The 18,015-nt window shown below is 47.8% G+C and overlaps 1 protein-coding gene across 1 annotated transcript in view; it reads right to left on the bottom strand.

The window, feature by feature from the left end:
• The window catches only part of LOC115165892 (protein 4.1), a 41,159-nt gene that overhangs the window by 701 nt on the left and 22,443 nt on the right, over positions 1-18,015 (bottom strand). The window contains exons 3-17 of the mRNA XM_029719365.1: positions 15,949-16,679; positions 14,950-15,246; positions 12,669-12,956; positions 12,309-12,413; positions 11,970-12,012; positions 11,806-11,881; positions 9,437-9,655; positions 7,540-7,627; positions 6,925-7,175; positions 3,988-4,163; positions 3,463-3,567; positions 2,587-2,850; positions 2,078-2,215; positions 508-1,876; positions 33-272 (exon numbers count right to left, since the gene is read on the bottom strand). Coding sequence (XP_029575225.1) covers positions 645-1,876; positions 2,078-2,215; positions 2,587-2,850; positions 3,463-3,567; positions 3,988-4,163; positions 6,925-7,175; positions 7,540-7,627; positions 9,437-9,655; positions 11,806-11,881; positions 11,970-12,012; positions 12,309-12,413; positions 12,669-12,956; positions 14,950-15,246; positions 15,949-16,679 — 4,013 coding nt within the window. The 3' untranslated portion in view covers positions 33-272; positions 508-644. The remainder of the gene's footprint in view (positions 1-32; positions 273-507; positions 1,877-2,077; positions 2,216-2,586; positions 2,851-3,462; positions 3,568-3,987; positions 4,164-6,924; positions 7,176-7,539; positions 7,628-9,436; positions 9,656-11,805; positions 11,882-11,969; positions 12,013-12,308; positions 12,414-12,668; positions 12,957-14,949; positions 15,247-15,948; positions 16,680-18,015) is intronic.

Raw genomic sequence — 18,015 nt, 5'->3', positions numbered from 1 at the left:
AGCAGCAGGGCTTTGATGAAAGTTCTTCATACCTGAAACTGGTGTGGTTGGTACACCTGAAGAAACACGATCAGCCAGGTCCAAGAGCATAAACCAATCATCTTCCTGCATTTGCCACGGTCTCCGTCCTTCCACCAATCCCCTTTCAGGATGTTGCTGTGTGGCCTCCACTTCAATGCATTCTCTCTCTGGTGCTCTCTGCTCGACCGTGTCTAACACCAAAGAGAATCTTGTGGAGACCACAGGCACCAGAGCGGTGTCGACTGGCATGACTGACAAAGTAGAGACAGCAGTTCTCTCAGCCACACAAATCCATGCTGCACCAAAGGTTTATCTTTCAATTGAAATGGCAATTGTTGTAAAACGCACAAGAGCTGGTTAGCTTTGCGAAGGGAATGTTAGTGATGGAATTGTCGGTAATTGTGTGGGTGGTGGTAAAGCAAGCGCTTCCATTACGGTTTCAATGGTGACGGGGAGAAGCAAAGTTGATTTGTTGATGGGACGTACCTGGAGGCTTATAAAGAGTCTTGTGTGGGAGGCTGTCCAGCAGCACAACCCAATCGTCCTTGTCTTCTGGCTGGGATGGCTGCATATTCACTTCCACTACCTCTTCTTCTTCTTGGGGCTTCTCCATTTGTCTGACTCTATGTGGAACCCTCTCCACATCCTTTCTGAATTTCACCAAAACTTCCCCCTCTGTATAAAAACCATCTCCCAGCCTTTCCTCTGATAAAATGTCCTCTGAAGACTTTTCCTCGAGTGTCTTTTGGGTTCTCCTCATTTCTTCCACTATTCTCACCGTTTCTTGGTTTCTTCACAGTCTGCTCTGCCTCTGGTAACCTTTCCTCTGACATCTGCTGCATCCTATCCTCTAGACCTCCGTTCACCTCTATCAATCCCTCGCCTGAAACCTTCACCTGTTCCACTCTCTCCTCCTGTTTCTCCTCCCTGACCTTCTCCTGTTCTTGGAGCCATTCCTTGTACGCGATCTTCTGCTGAATTGTAACTATCGGTAACCCTAACTTCTCTGCTGCAAATAGTTCATTGAATTTCACCATAAGTTGTCCCTCTTTATAAAAATGGCCTCCTATCTGGTCCTCTGACAACTTCTCAGATGCTTTCTTCTCTAGTTCATCTGGAAGACTCTCATCCTGTGTCACTATAGTCACCTTCTTCTTCCTCCTCCTCCTTTCCACTCTTATCTCTCCTCTCCTTTCCTCAAGCCCCTCTGGCAACCCTTCCTCCAAAGCCTGACGCTTCCTCTCCTCTAACCATCCTTTATCCTCTTTCAATCCCTCGTCTGAAACCTCAACCTGTTCCACCGTCTCCTCCTCCATCTCTCCTTCTTGTTGCCTCATCTCTTTCACTATAGTCACCCTATTCTGGGTCCTCCACTCTACGCTCCGTACCACAGTGGAGGTGCTCGGCACATTTGACCACCCTTCTTCAGATTCCTCTGCCTCTTCCATACTCTCCTCTATTAGTCCCTCATCTTCCCCTGACTCATCTGGCAGCAATCCTTTGAGAAACACCTCCTTTATCTGCTCCTCCAACTCATCTACTTCCTCCACATGCTCCTCTACCGCCCCCTCCTCCTGTTCTACCCCTCCCTCCTCCTCCTCCTGCTGCTGCCGGGCCTCCACCTCCACCTCCTCTACCTCCCCCTCCTCCTGCTGCTGCCTGGCCTCTACCTCCTCCTGTATCCTCTCCTCCAGCTCCTCCACCTCCTGCAGCCGTTCTTCCAGAACCTTCACCTCTCTCAGTCTCTCCTCCAACACCTCTACCTCCCTCAGCTTCTCCACCAGGAACACTCCTCCCTGGAGCCTCTTGATCACCTCCCTAGTCTCCTCCTTCTCCAGGGAGACTGGGGGAGAGACTGGGGAGGGGCAGATTGGGGTTATCAGTATAGGAAGAACAGGAGTGTAGCCTATTCAGTGAGGTGAAACGTTCAGAATGTTACAGACAGAAATTATGATTCCCTGTTCTACCAGACAGACAATCATGTCTGTTCTGCAAAACTCTATATTTCTGTGCTAATGAACAACAGCTAGTGAATGTATATAGTATGACGACTCACATGGAGGTGTGTCTGCAAACTCAAAGCTGCGGTCGAACTGCATGACCCAGTCATCACTTTGTTCCTGCCTTGGCTGTAGCAGCCTCTGCAGAATGGTAGCCGTGGTCATCTTTGCCACCTTGGCAGAGCGGTATTTAACTGAGGACATCACAGAAACGTTTAGAACGGAGCGGATCCCTTACATATAGAAGAATAACGTAGCGCGTGAGCACACTGCAAACAGAGGATCTTCAGCAAAGTATACTTACCACAGTATCACAGCTCTACACCAATGAGGGTCAAGCACCATTGATAAGATAGCAACATTAAATATAAGCCAGTACATGACAGAGCAACATCTTTAAAGAAGTCATCACGGTCGCTGGCGAGCTTAGCAGGTTCACCTTCCATCACTGTCAACTTCTAAAGCACACCTCAACGGAGGATTCATAGTCAAAGCCAGGATGCACACAGTGACATAAGGTATACCACAGCTACACCAGGTACAGAATGAGGTTAACAACAGATACCTGGCGGTTTCATCGTGGGGTAGGGGACATAAAGAAGGGAGGGTTGTCTTCCCAGCAGGACAAACCAATCCTCCTCTTTCTCCTCCTCCAGTCTCCCCTGCTGCTGTTCATCAGACACCCGACCCTGCCATGTCTGACTGACAGTCCGACTGACCGTCTGGCCTGTCTCAGTCTCCTGCCATGCCTGTCTGACTGTCTGGACGGACTTGCCATCATCCCAGCTCTGAGTGGAAGTCTCCACAGAGAAAGTCTCCCCCCCTCTGGCTGTTGATAGAACATGAGGTAATGGTGTTACTGCAGGAGTTAATGGTGAGGTTAGACGGAGGAGAGAGTAAGGCAAAGCTCCCCTCCACAGGTCTGCATTGGTCTGGACCAAAGAACTGAAGGCTCTCTTTAACAAGCGACACAATACGGATCAAAGAACTGAAGGCTCTCTTTAACAAACAACACAACACGGACCAAAGAACTGAAGGCTCTCTTTAACAAGCAACCCAACATGGACCAAAGAACTGAAGGCTCGCTTTAACAAGCAACACAACATGGACCAAAGACTCAAGAGCTCTGAAGCTGCTGTTAGTCAGTCATAAGCTGTTAGAAGTGAATGGCGCATCAATGTAACTGTAGCTGTGATTGATTGGCAGGTCATTCTGAGCTGCCCTTGGTGAGTCACCAGCGTTGACCCAAACTGGCCTGAGATTAGGCCTCAGCATAAGGGTTGGAGCTAATGAGATGATGAGAGGACTGACAGAGCGCAGGGTTAGATCAAGCTGACTCAAAGCTGCAGTATATAGTTCTCTAGCAAGGCTGAACTGAGGTTGCTCTATGTAAGCTGAGTCAAAACTTCAATGATGGTCCACATGGTTCCTGATTGGCTACCTGGTGAAAAAAAGGTCTGGGGTTGGTCAGATCCCAGCACGAAGAACCAATCGTCATCCTCGGTCTTGTTTGGACTAGCAGAGAGCTGCGAGGCTTGGAGATCAGCTACAAGAGTGGGACAAGTTGGTGAGAGACTGATCCTGAAGTCCTGCACGCTGGCACCAACACACACACACACACACACACACACACACACACACACACACACACACACACACACACACACACACACACACACACAAACCACATACTGTAATACACACATACACACACTGTAACACACACACACATTCCCACACACAAAAAAACACATACTGTAATACACACATACGCACACATTCCCACACACCAAAAACCACATACTGTAATACACACAAAGACACACACACCAAAAACCACACTGTAATACACACACCCACACACCAAAAACCACATACTGTAATACACACACACACCCACACACCAAAAACCACATACTGTAACACACACACACACACACACACACACACACACACACACACACACCTTCATCGATGGTGCGGGACAGCCTCTTGCTGGCGGACCGTGTGAAGCGTGGGGCGGGCCGGGCAATCATGGAACTGGCCTGGCGGGTCTGGGCCTGGGTTCGGCCGCTGTACCTGAACTTTGACCCCAGCGCCAGGAACCGGGAGCGGGACGACGGGGGCTCCACGGACGACACCCTGGGGGAGGAGAATCACACAGTCACTCACAGTTTCTAGACACGCTAGTATGTGCTTATTATAATGATTTGGTTTCATAGTTCACAATAGCTTGCCCAGTGATGTGATGAATCAATAAATCACATCACAGGGCCAGCCAAACTCCAGCTTTAATAAAAGCTTAGTCATGTTCCTCCAATGGCATACTGCCAGGTGATTTAGACCAATCACATGTTACCTTAACCAGCTTAATCCAGAGTTCCTCCTGTATGACTGACTTGTCACAGTGCTGTGAAAAGGTTTTTGCCCCCTTTCTAATTCTCTACTTTTGTATATTTTTGTTACTGAATGTTATCAGATCTTCAGCCTTCCCTGTGGCTCAGTTGGTAGAGCATGGTGTTTGCAACGCCAGCATGGTGTGTGCAACGCCAGGGTTGTGGGTTCGATTCCCACGGGGGGCCAGTTCAAAAAAATAAAAAAAACAATGTATGAAATGTATGTATTCACTACTGTAAGTCGCTCTGGATAAGAGCGTCTGCTAAATGACTAAAATGTAATCTTCAAACAAAACATAATATTAGATAAAGGTAACCTGAGTGAACAAATAATACAACAATTACATACTTATTTCATTTATTTCGTGAACAAAGTTATGCAACACCCAATGTCCGTGTGAAAAAGTAATTGCCCCTTTATACTCAATAACTGGTTCTTCCACCTTAAGTTGCAATGACTCCAACCAAACGCTCCTATAGTTGTTGATCAGTCTCTCACGTCTCTGTGGAGAAATGTTGCCCCCCCCCCTCAAACCATCACACTACCACCACCATGCTTGACCATTGGTATAAGGTTCTGTGGAATGCAGTGTTTGGTTTTCGCCAGGCATAATGGGACTTTGACTCATCTGTCCATAAAACATTCTTCCAAGAGTCTTGATGATCATCCAGGTGCATCTTGGCAAATTTGAGTCATCTTTTTGGACGAGATGGGTCCCATTATGTCTGGCGAAAACCAAACACTGCATTCCACAGTAAGAACCTCATACCAACGGTCAAGCATGGTGGTGGTAGTGTGATGGTTTGGGATGCTTTACTGCCTCAGGACCTGGACAACATGCCTTAATTGAAGGAACCATGAATTATGCTCTGTATCAGAGAAATCTACAGGAGAATGTCAGGCCATCCGTCTGCGAGCTGAAGCGCAGCTGAGTCATGCAGCAAGACAATGACCCAAAACGCACAATCAAGTCTACATGAAAATGGTTAAAAAGCAACAAATTTGAAGTTTTGTAATGGCCTACTCAAAGTCCAGACCTAATCCAAATTGAGATGTTCTGGAAGGACTTGAAATGAGCAGTTCATGCTTTGAAAACCCACAAATGTTGCTGAGCTAAAGCAGTTCTACATGGAAGAGTGGGACAAAATTCCTCCACAGCGAGATGTGGTTGAAGATCTGATAACATTCAGTATCAAAAATATGCAGAAATAGAGAAAATCAGTAAGGGGGCAAATATTTTTCACAGCACTGTAGCTGGAGTTAGACTACCACCGGGGCTAATAGAGTTACTCTCAGAAACGTTATGCTGCAGGGGCCAATTAGAAGGCACAAAGGGATTGGTAACCCTGAGAATGGCCCCCTGTTGCCGAGCAGTAGTGGGGGCAGATGACAGAACTAAATAGAACACTTTATTGTATCTCTATGGAGCAGATGATCCAGGAAGTGGAGTAGGTAGAAGTTGCCCGCCCGTAACCACTGATATGGGATCAGATATTGCTTTAACGTCCTAATGGTTAAGGTCAGGATTGGGGGGTAGGATAATCTGATCCTAGATCTGTGGTTAAAGGTAACTTGTTAGTTGGAAGCAGGGTGGTGTAGCGGAGGGGTAAATGCACGTTGGCTCGGCTGAACATTTTGGAAGCCCCCATCTTGGCGGTGTAGAGAAACTTTGCATTTATAAGCCAATTTCCCTTAAATTCTACAAATTTTTCCATGGAGCTAAGAGACATTTTTGCTTCCTGCAATTCTACACATTCTGCCATGCAGCTAAAAAGGTTGCCGTTTTAAAGCAGATTTCCTGCGATTCTACATATTCTGCCATGGAACCGAGAGAATATTTTGCCGTTTAAAAGCAAATTTCCTGCAATTCTATGCATTTTGCCATGGCTAATGCTGTGTTCTTTTGCTTAAACATAACAAAATCTCTACTGTTAAATGTATTGTTTTGGGATTTTTCAATTCTCCCTGACTGTCTAGTTTTTGTTTTGCTGATTGTTAGTTCTCAAAGATAATATTATTAGGCCGTTACAGTCGAAGCCCTGTCTAAGCCGGGGGAGGGGGGGGTTCTACTAAGCTATATGGAATTGTTTTAAGAAGGTCATACCAAGGATCATTTAGCTATTTGACTTTGAATTCTAAGACCCCTTGAAGTATACATATGTTTTTTATTATTAATTAATTATTTGATGAAAATGTGTATTTGGCCTTACTGCTATTAGCCCATACAACGCATAGAATAACAGATACATGGAACAACAGATAGTCCCCTCCCAAAACATCTAAAGGAAGTTTGTTCTGAAGTGTCTGTCCTATATCTGAGAGATAGACCAGGAAACATTTTTTTTTTACATGTATTTAACCCCTAAACACTCTCAATATATAGTTCCATTCATTTTCTCAACTTAAAGTATAGGGAAATGATTTTACTCACCGTGAACGGCGATCACGGTTTACCCACCACCTATTTATTCACCCCTGTATCACTGAGGGTGAGTGAGTTTCTCACCTGAAGAAGGTATGGTGTTCCACTGAGGCCCTCCACAGCTTCTTGGAGGCCTTATAGTTGGGCAGCTTGAAGCCGATTGTGCTCTCGTACTGTTCTTGTTCAGAGGGACGGATCTTGATGAAGAAGCTGCTTCGCTTGTAGGAGATCTTGAGGACTTTGGGCCAGGGGAAACGATTGATTCTCAGCTTGTCCTTGTATACCATGAGACCACCAGAACACACCCCTAGCGTGATGTCCACACCCTCAAGATCCTGAGAGCATGTAGAAAAAGTATATTCAGTAAAGATGATCAATATGTTGTATATACCCTCATCATAGACACTATAGGCATCTTGCGTCACTGTTATTCCTGCATTTACAGCAACATGCCACTAGGAGACAGGCTCTGCTACACTTTCAGCAGCACAGATTAATCTCTTGTTTGATGATGACAGCGATTTTGTAATTCAAAATCTGTGGTTGCTAGAGTTGCCTAACCTTGTTATTCCCAAATCATGCACTTCGATTTGATAGTTTTCTACTTTTTCTGACCGCTCTTAAAAATATATATAAAAAATGTTCCTTCTATAGATAGAAGTGTTCTAGTCCTTGATTCCAGAACATTCTAAATTGTACCTTGGCTTGGTGCAGATCCACTCCATACATGGACAGCTTCTTGGCATTCTCCAGAAACAACATGTCTGCCTGGGCTGGACTCATGGACCTGGAGACAAACACAGAGATGGGTACAGCAGGTAGCCTGGTGGTTAGAGCGTTGGGACAGTAATTGAAAGGTTGCTGGATGGAATCCCTGAGCTGACAAGGTAAAAATCTGTCGTTCTGCCCCTGAACAAGGCAGGAATGGAAGCCACAACCCTGGCGAGGCAAGCACCATGCTCTACACGGGACCTGTTTACAGTTTTTATTCTTCTATGTAACCTTTATTTAACTACTGGGGAACAGTGGGCCATCATTGTAAATAAGAATTTGTTCTTAACTGACTTGCCTAGTTAAATAAAGGTTACATTAAAAACATTTTTTAAACAGGTCCCGTGTAGAACATGGTGCTTGCAACGCCAGGGTTGTGGGTTTGATTCCCACAGGGGACAAGTACAATAATGTTTGCACTCACAACTACTGTAAGTCTCTCTGGATAAGAGCGTCTCCTAAATGACTCAAAAGTAAACATGTAAGGGTGCAAGTTAGCAACTATATAAGTGTAAGTTATCACACCTGAGCAAGTTAGCAGCTATATGATAACACGTTTATGGTGCGTGTCATCTGTGCATACAGCGCACATGTATAAAGCTAGCATATATGTAAACGCTGCTGCACTTTCCTCCTAAAACCCCACATCTGACCTGTATGTGACATTCTGCCGCTCCATTCTTTATCATAGCTCCAGTATATAGTCTGGTCCTCCCTGGTCTTTTCTACATTACTCCAGTATATAGTCAGTCCTCCCTGGTCTTTTCTACATTACTCCAGTATAGAGTCAGGTCCTCCCTGGTCTTTTCTTCATTACTCCAGTATATAGTCAGTCCTCCCTGGTCTTTTCTACATGATAGTTCCAATATATAGTCTGGTCCTCCCTGGTCTTTTGTACATCATAGTTCCAGTATATAGTCCGGTCCTCCCTGGTCTTTTCTACATTACTCCAGTATAGAGTCTGGTCCTCCCTGGTCTTTTCTACATTACTCCAGTATAGAGTCTGGTCCTCCCTGGTCTTTTCTACATTACTCCAGTATATAGTCCGGTCCTCCCTGGTCTTTTCTTCATTACTCCAGTATATAGTCAGTCCTCCCTGGTCTTTTCCACATTACTCCAGTAATAGTCTGGTCCTCCCTGGTTCTTTTCTACATTACTCCAGTATATAGTCAGTCCTCCCTGGTCTTTTCTCATTACTCCAGTATATAGTCAGTCCTCCCTGGTCTTTTCTACATTACTCCAGTATATAATCCGGTCCTCCCTGGTCTTTTCTACATTACTCCAGTATATAGTCAGTCCTCCCTGGTCTTTTCTACATTACTCCAGTATATAGTCTGGTCCTCCCTGGTCTTTTCTACATTACTCCAGTATAGAGTCTGGTCCTCCCTGGTCTTTTCTACATTACTCCAGTATATAGTCTGGTCCTCCCTGGTCTTTTCTACATTACTCCAGTATATAGTCTGGTCCTCCCTGGTCTTTTCTACATTACTCCAGTATATAATCCGGTCCTCCCTGGTCTTTTCTACATTACTCCAGTATATAGTCAGTCCTCCCTGGTCTTTTCTACATTACTCCAGTATAGAGTCTGGTCCTCCCTGGTCTTTTGTACATCATAGTTCCAGTATATAGTCCGGTCCTCCCTGGTCTTTTCTACATTACTCCAGTATAGAGTCTGGTCCTCCCTGGTCTTTTCTACATTACTCCAGTATAGAGTCTGGTCCTCCCTGGTCTTTTCTACATGATAGTTCCAGTATATAGTCTGGTCCTCCCTGGTCTTTTGTACATCATAGTTCCAGTATATAGTCAGTCCTCCCCTGGTTCTTACCTGTATGTGCGGTGCAACTCCATGACCTTGTCCTCCAGCTCTTTGCCCTGTCCCGGGGCCAGCCTCAGCTCCTTGGTGTAGTGAGAGCCGTGGACCTCTGGATCATACTCCCCCAGCTCAGACTGGGCCGTGTAGGAGCCTAGCATGGCCAGAGTTACAAAGGAGCATGGCAGCAGGCCACTCAGGATGTCTTTACGCAGCTGTAGACACAGGTAGTACCTGGGAGAGGAAGGGAGAGAGAGAGGGAGGGGTAGAGGGAGAAAAAGAGAGACAGGGTGAAGGGAGAGAGGAAAGGGGGTGGGTGGGTGAGACAGAGTGGTGGAGAGAGCAGAGGGGGGGGTGAAGAGAGAGAGGAGAGAGGAGGGGTGAAGGGAGAGAGAAGAGAGAGAGGAGAGACAAGAGGTGAAGGGTGAGACAGATATTGCGAGGGGGTGGAGGGTGAGAGAGCGGGGGGTGGAGGGAGAGAGAGCGAGGGGGTGGAGGGAGAGAGAGCGAGGGGGTGGAGGGAGAGAGAGCGGGGGGTGGAGGGAGAGAGAGCGGGGGTGGAGGGAGAGAGAGAGCGAGGGGGTGGAGGGTGAGAGAGCGGGGGGTGGAGGGAGAGAGAGAGAGCGAGGGGGTGGAGGGAGAGAGAGAGCGAGGGGGTGGAGGGTGAGAGAGCGGGGGGTGGAGGGAGAGAGAGCGAGGGGGTGGAGGGAGAGAGAGCGAGGGGGTGGAGGGAGAGAGAGCGGGGGGTGGAGGGAGAGAGCGGGGGGTGGAGGGAGAGAGAGCGGGGGGTGGAGGGAGAGAGAGCGAGGGGGTGGAGGGAGAGAGAGCGGGGGGGGTGGAGGGAGAGAGAGCGGGGGGTGGAGGGAGAGAGAGCGGGGGGTGGAGGGTGAGAGAGCGGGGGGGGAGGGAGAGAGAGCAAGGGGGTGGAGGGAGAGAGAGGGGGGGGTGGAGGGGAGAGAGGCGAGGGGGTGGAGGGAGAGAGAGCGGGGGGGTGGAGGAGAGAGAGCGGGGGGGGGTGGAGGGAGAGAGAGAGCGAGGGGGTGGAGGGTGAGAGAGCGGGGGGTGGAGGGTGAGAGAGCGGGGGGGTGGAGGGGAGAGAGAGCGGGGGGGGTGGAGGGAGAACGAGGCGGGGGGTGGAGGGAGAGAGAGCGGGGGGTGTGAGGGAGAGAGAGCGAGGGGGGGGGTGCGTAGGGAGAGAGAGCGGGGGGGTGGAGGGAGAGAGAGCGGGGGGTGGAGGGAGAGAGAGAGAGCGAGGGGGGTGGAGGGTGAGAGAGCGGGGGTGGATGGGGGTGGGAGGGAGGAGAGAGAGCGAGGGGGTGAGGAGAGAGAGAGCGAGGGGGTGGGAGGGTGAGAGAGAGCGAGGGGGTGGAGGGTGAGAGAGAGCGAGGGGGTGGAGTGAGGGAGCAGAGGGGGTGATGAGAGAGAGCGAGGGGTTGGAGTGAGAGCGAGCGAGGGGTTGGAGAGAGAGAGAGCGGGGGGTGGAGGGAGAGAGAGCGAGGGGGTGGAGTGAGAGAGAACGAGGGGTTGGAGAGAGAGAGCGAGGGGGTGGAGTGAGAGAGAGCGAGGGGGTGGAGTGAGAGAGAGCGAGGGGGTGGAGGGAGAGAGAGCGGGCGGGGTGGAGGGAGAGAGAGTGAGTGAGGGGTTAGAGAGAGAGAGCGCGAGGGGGTGGAGGGAGAGAGAGCGAGGGGGTGGAGGGGGAGAGAAAGAGGAAGGGGGTAAGGGAAAGAGAGAGAGAGGGGGGCGAGGGTGAAGAAAGAGAGAGTGAAGAGAGAGAGGGAGGGGAATGGGGGAGAGAGAGAGAGAGAGAGAGAGAGAGAGAGGAGAGGAAGAGAGAGAGGGAGGGGAATGGGAGAGTGAAGAGAGAGAGGGAGGGGAATGGGAGAGTGAGAGAGAGAGGGAGAGGGGGGGGAATGGGGAGTGAAGAGAGAGGGAGAGGGGGGGAATGGGAGAGTGAAGAGAGAGAGGGAGGGGAATGGGAGAGTGAAGAGAGAGGAGGGGAATGGGAGAGTGAAGAGAGAGAGGGAGGGAATGGGAGAGTGAAGAGAGAGAGGGAGGGGAATGGGAGAGTGAAGAGAGAGAGGAGAGGGAATGGGAGAGTGAAGAGAGAGAGGGAGAGGGAGGGGAATGGGAGAGTGAAGAGAGAGAGGGAGGGGAATGGGAGAGTGAAGAGAGAGGGAGAGGGAGGGGAATGGGAGAGTGAAGAGAGAGAGAGGGGAGGGGAATGGAGAGTGAAGAGAGAGAGGGAGGGGAATGGGAGAGTGAAGAGAGAGAGGGAGGGAATGGGAATGGGAGAGTGAAGAGAGAGAGGGAGAGGGAGGGGGAGTTAACCACTGACAGCCTGAAATTGAGTTAACAGAAGATATTGTAGATGTGTGTAGATTAACCTGGTGAGGTCTTCTGTGAGCTGAGCTGGATCAGGAGGGTAGAACTTCACGTTGAAAGTGAACTCGTATGTATAATCTGGAGATGAAAATACAAAGTGAGTACTGTTGGCAATTTGAGTTACAAAAATCTATTTACTGTATGTCATCATATTGACATCACCCACCTGCCACCTGTTTCCGGATCTCTTTGGAGGCGTCCAGCCATGTCTGTAAATGACAGCGGGAGAACAGACTCAATGAACGCCATCGTACTGTAAGAAAGTAATGTTGCCCTATGTGGTGAAACTGCACCTTCCATCCTATAGGTACTGTTTCTCTAGTGGGCAAGAACATGCAGTCAAACTACACTCAAAACAACCCACTGAACATATCTTTCTCTGCCAAAGAACATCTCCACAGATGAGATGCAATCTACCCTCATTTCACTCGGAAGGTTAAGATGACTGTTCACCACTTCACCCTAGATTAGCACCCCATTGTTAAAGCGTCAAAGTGTAGTGTACCCTGGAGGTGGGGGTATCCCAGATGGCCAGGCCACAGTAGTCTCTCTCCAGCAGGTTGAGGTGGTCACACACCTTCACAAACAGATCCGAGCCCGTCGCATGTTTCTACACAGGGAGACGGAGAGGAGACCAATCACAAATAAACATTCAGTAACAAAGAAATATTACTGGTTGTACTCACAACCAATCACAAATAAGCATTCAGTAAGGAAGAAATATTACTGGTTGTACTCACAAACAATCCCAACTATGCATTCAAAAAGATTAAGTCAGAAACAGAGTTGATGGGCAATTATTTGAAGAGTAGAAGAGACTAGAACAAGGCTGAAAAGACAACGGTGTATTTGAGAAGTGTCTTACACCGAGCTCACACTCAAACAGAGTGTCGTCCAGGAGGGTGACTTTACACTGCATGATCCGCGGGCGCTTGGAGGGTTTGACCTCCTCTGCTAAAGCCGTCTTCTCCTCTTCTCCATTAGTGTTCTCCCCCTCCCCTCCGTTCGCCTCTCCCTCCTCCTCCATCTGCTCGGCCGGCTCTTCCTCTGTTTCTTCTTTCTTCTCTTTCTCCTCTACTCCCGCCTCCTTCTCTTCCTCCTCTACCGCCTCCTTCTCTACCTCGGCGTTCGCCTTCTTCTCCGCCTGTGCTGGCTAGGGGGGTCACGGAAAGGTCATATGACAGACATGTTGTCAGGATGTTTCATTTCTAATTAAAGACAGTTACATTTATGCAATAGACAGAGTGACTCAAAATATAATGCAGTCATTATCCTCAGGAAATAAGGACAAGTGACTTCCAGTGTAGTTGTTAGAGAGAAGAGCATGGCACGCACTGCAGTCCTTCTTCCACTTGTGTTATAACAAACAACTTTCATACCGCCATGCTCTTCTCTCTTCCAACTACACTTGAACTCTTGTTCTTGATTATAGTGCTGAGAGATTTTATTTTTAGGTCGGTTCGGTTTCGGTTCGATTATTAAAAAAAGAATCTAAGTTTTTGATTTCTGTTTCTATAAAACATTGTTTTACAATAAATGCAGCATGCATTATGTGGGTTAAAGGCTGTAACAACACAGAATCAAACCATTAATAAAAGTCCTATGATGATAATGACTGACCATTACTTATCACTTATTAACCATTTCTTCACAGTACTTTACTTTAATCAAATATTTGTTTTATTTGATGACTTTATTATTTCATTCCAAGTCATCATCTCATCTGTATAGAGCTGCTGCCTATGCTGTCTGATAAAATCACTATTTTAGTAGTAAATAAGACATACTTTTATGCTGAATACCAACTATCAATCACTTAGATTATGTATTTCCAGGTAGAGATACCTCGCAAAGCAACTGCTCTCTATCCCCCTCTCTTGTTCTCTCATCTCTGCTCCACACAGACCGAGACCGGACAAGCAATGGATTATGTTCATTGTAGTTAATTACCACATTTTCTGCTGTAAACTATGTCGAATTTTGGTCTGTTGGAAACTTCAACTCCCTACTACATCGCACAGTTCAGACTTGATCTGATTTTTCTCTACACAAACTGAGCATCAAGCTAAAAAAAAGAAAAAAAAGAAAATAGATTTCACTCAGCACTACTAGATTAGTAGTACTAGATTACTATGTAACAGCAACGTTACTTAAGTTATTAAATAATTACTTGAAGCGGTACTTTTCCTAACACAGACTAGATCTAGGCGGCTCTAGACCAGCACAGACCAGCCTAGTCAGTTCTGCTGAGTCAGCAGCCCACCCCAGTCAAGCACCAAATGAGTTGATGTTTTGTCCTGTACCTCTCTCTCCTGCTACGCTGAGTGTCTTCAGTGTAGCTATTCTCTGAATGCTATGTTGTTGATCAGACTCTGGGTAACATGTTCCTTCAGTTTCTGTGCTTGATGTTCACTTCACTTATTTTTACTCCAGTCTCTCACTTGAGACTCATTGGCCTACATCTTCAGTCTGCTGCAATGCAGCCCCTCATTGTGCAAAATAATAGCAGCATTGTAAAAAATAGGAAGGCAACTCATTGACACATTTAATAATATACTGAACAAAAATATAAACACAGCATGCAACAATTTCAGTTACAGTTCATATAAAAGTAAATCAATAAATTAAAATAAAGTCATATCAGCATGGCAACTGCACACTCCCTCAAATCTTGAGACATCTGTGGCTTTGTGTTGTGTGACAAAACTGCAAATTTTAGAGTGGCCTTTTATTGTCCCCAGCACAAGGTGCACCTGTGTAATGACCGTGCTCTTTAATCAACTTGTTGATTATACCACACCTGTCAGGTGGATGAATTATCTTGACAAAGGAGAAATGCTCACTATCAGGGATGTAAATACATTTGTGCATACCATTTGAGAGAAATAAGCTTTTTGTGCATATGAACATTTCTGGGAGCTTTTATTTCAGCTCATGAAACATGGGACCAACACTTTACATGTTGCGTTTATATTTTTGTTCAGTGTAGGTATGATAATTCTGCATTTTTGTTTTTTGCGCACTGCAAAAGCTGTCTCCCACAATCTAAATCAGAAAAAAAACAGCAGGATAGCATTCCCCAAGGAACAGAGTTGTGCACCCATGCCCTAGCTGAGAAGTTCACTGTGTCTGTCTCCCTCACTCACCTGTGTCTCTGCGCTGCTGATGGAGTGATAGTCCTGGGCCTCTACCAGCTCCTCCTGCCTCTCCTGTTCAGCCTCCCCCTCTGCTCTGAGCTCTGGCTCCGGGGCCGCGATGGGGGCTTTCACCTGCACCTCTGTTGTGGACTGCTCCCCTGCTTTGTGCTCCTCCCCTGCTTTCTTTTTACCCTTCCGTTTTTTCTTCTTTACCTCTTTATTCTCCTCGTTCTTCTTTACCTCTTTATTCGCCTCGTTCTTCTTCCCCTTCTCCTCCTCTTTATTTTCTTTCTCTTTCTTCTTCCCCTTTTGCGTTCTTTTCGTTGTCTTTTCCTCCTCTTTCTTCTTCTTCTCTGCTTTCTTTGCTGCCTCTTCCTCCTCTTTCTTCTCCTCTGCCTTCTTTGCTGCCTCTCCCTCCTCTTTCTTCTTCTCCTCTTTCTTTGCTGCCTCTCCCTCCTCTTTCTTCTTCTCCTCTTTCTTTGCTGCCTCTCCCTCCTCTTTCTTCTTCTCCTCTTTCTTTGCTGCCTCTCCCTCCTTCTCTGCTTTCTTTGCTGCCTCTCTCTCCTCTTTCTTCTTCTTCTCCTCCTCTTTCTTTGCTGCCTCTTCCTCCTCTTTTTTCTTCTTCTCTGCTTTCTTTTCTGCCTCTTCCTCCTCTTTCTTCTTCTCCTCTGCTTTCTTTGCTGCCTCTCCCTCCTCTTTCTTCTTCTTCTCCTCCTCTTTCTTTGCTGCCTCTTCCTCCTCTTTTTTCTTCTTCTCTGCTTTCTTTTCTGCCTCTTCCTCCTCTTTCTTCTTCTCCTCCTCTTTCTTTGCTGCCTCTCCCTCCTTCTTCTCTGCTTTCTTTTCTGCCTCTTCCTCCTCTTTCTTCTTCTTCTCTGCTTTCTTTGCTGCCTCTTCCTCCTCTTTCTTCTTCGCTTTCCTTGCTGCTTCTTCCTCCTCTTTCTTCTTCTTCTCTGCTTTCTTTGCTGCCTCTTCCTCCTCTTTCTTCTTCTTCTCTGCTTTCTTTGCTGCCTCTTTCTCTTCTTTCTTCTTCTTCACTGCCTCTTTCTTTGCTGCTTCTTCCTCTTCTTTCTTCTTCTTCTTCTCTGCTTTCTTTGCTGCTTCTTCGTCCTCTTTCTTCTTCTCTGCTTTCTTTGCTGCTTCTTCGTTCTCTTTCTTCTTCTCTGCTTTCTTTGCTGCTTCTTCTTCCTCCTCTTTCTTCTCCCCCCTTTCCTCTGCCTCTTTCTTCTCCTCTCCCTTGGCCTGCTCTAACTTTTCCTCCTTTGTTCCAGCCTCTGCCTTCTCTTTCTCTTTCCTGTCCTTCTCCGCCTTCTCGACCTCGGCCCACTCTACGTCTGTGCACTGTGAGCGCCGCTTGAGGAAGGAGGAGAAGAGGCGTGAGAGGCCCCGGCTGGCTGAGGTGCGCTGGCGGGGCTTCACTAGCTGCTCCTCCTCAGTGGTGGTGGTGGTGGTGGGGAAGATAGGGCTCTCTGTGGAGCCAGGCTCTGAGGCCTGCTCCTGGGTCTTCTGGCTGGGCTTCTCCCCCTCTGGCTCCGCTGCTGCTGCCTCTGGGCTCTGCTTGTTCTCTGGTTCTCTCTCTGCTTCTGGCTCTGGGCTCTGCTTGTTCTCCGGTTCTCTCTCTGCTTCTGGCTCTGGGCTCTGCTTGTTCTCCAGTTGTATCTCTGCCTCTGCTACGCTGGGCTTCGGCTTGCCCTCTGTGTCCGCCTCGCCCACCGCGCTAGCCTCTGTTGTCATGGTACACACTGCAGAACATGACATGGAGGAGTCAGCGATAGGAAAGAGAAAGCTTGTGTATGTTGTCATGTTGGATGATGCACAGCAATATACACACACGCAAGACATGATTATGGACAGTCAACAGTGATGCACTGGTGCCATTCTATAGCATGAGCTACTACTACGTTTTCTCAGACTGGAGTACTCCATCAAATATGCCACACTCACACACACTTTTTCATATGGAGTTATGAGTGTATCCCACTCCACAATGGCACCTCTTGTTGAATGAGTGTGTGTGTGTGTGTGTGTGTGTGTGTGTCTGGGAGGACCTCTTGAGAGACAGGCAGCTCACGACAGTGTGTGTCTATCAGAGGCTCATTAGAAACACACACACAATGGAGTCTTTCTGCTCCGTAGCAGCCTGGAAGTCTATTAGTACAGCTCCAGTCAGTATCATCCTCAGCACTAACCCAACACGGCTCTTTCATCCGTCCGTTGTGGCCCTGCCGGCTTCATACGGTGGGCCAAGATGTCCCAATGTAACATTGCATGACAATGCATCGCTAAATTGGTTTAGAAATAATTCACAGGACATACCGGGCTTCTGAGAAGTAAATGGCCAGTTACTGTGTTCACTTCACTGTGTGAACTTGGCTTGCAGTTGTGAGGCTGTCATTGAAAGAGTTGCAGCAGCATCAACGTACTTGTGTTAGATCACAGCAGTTCATCATCATATGTCTAGTAGCCCTCCATGCAGTGTTAAGAGAGATTGCATCTACTTAGCATCTAGGCTAGTCTGATGCTGCTAGTTGTTGTCATTGCTCAACATCTAGGCTAGTAGTTCATTATATGTCTAGGTCTGCCATCCAGTGGGGGGCAGGGAGACACTTAGCTAGACAGGATGGCAGATCTTCCAGCTGCACACACACTGCTGTCCTTACCCCAGAGGGTGCCTGACACACACACACACACACACACACACACACACACACCACACACACACAGCTCCATCGCTATAGGGACAGCAGGGGTATGGGGAGGAGAGGAGGGGAGAACACAAAGACCAAATCCTCTTTAGTCCTCCCATTGTTTGTGTCCAGTGACCAATAACTGTGGTGCACTCTTACTAATCCAGCCCTTCCCTTCCCCCACCGCAACAACCCCCCATAGGCCTGTTCCCTAGGTCAACCCAAACACACACACACACACACCGAGCAGCGTGGTGTACGCCTCAGTGCTCAGGATCTCCTCTGGGTCTTTTAATGTAGCGTAATCTCAATGGTAATAGTCAGGAAACAGACATGGTGTTAATGGACCAGATGAGACGGCTTGTGTCTGCTGCTGCCTCCCGCCTGACTG

This window comes from Salmo trutta, chromosome 3 (assembly GCF_901001165.1).
Source record: "Salmo trutta chromosome 3, fSalTru1.1, whole genome shotgun sequence".
Taxonomy (NCBI): domain Eukaryota; kingdom Metazoa; phylum Chordata; class Actinopteri; order Salmoniformes; family Salmonidae; genus Salmo; species Salmo trutta.
The sequence above is the reverse complement of the archived record's forward strand: the minus strand, read 5'-3'. Positions and strand labels throughout refer to the sequence as shown.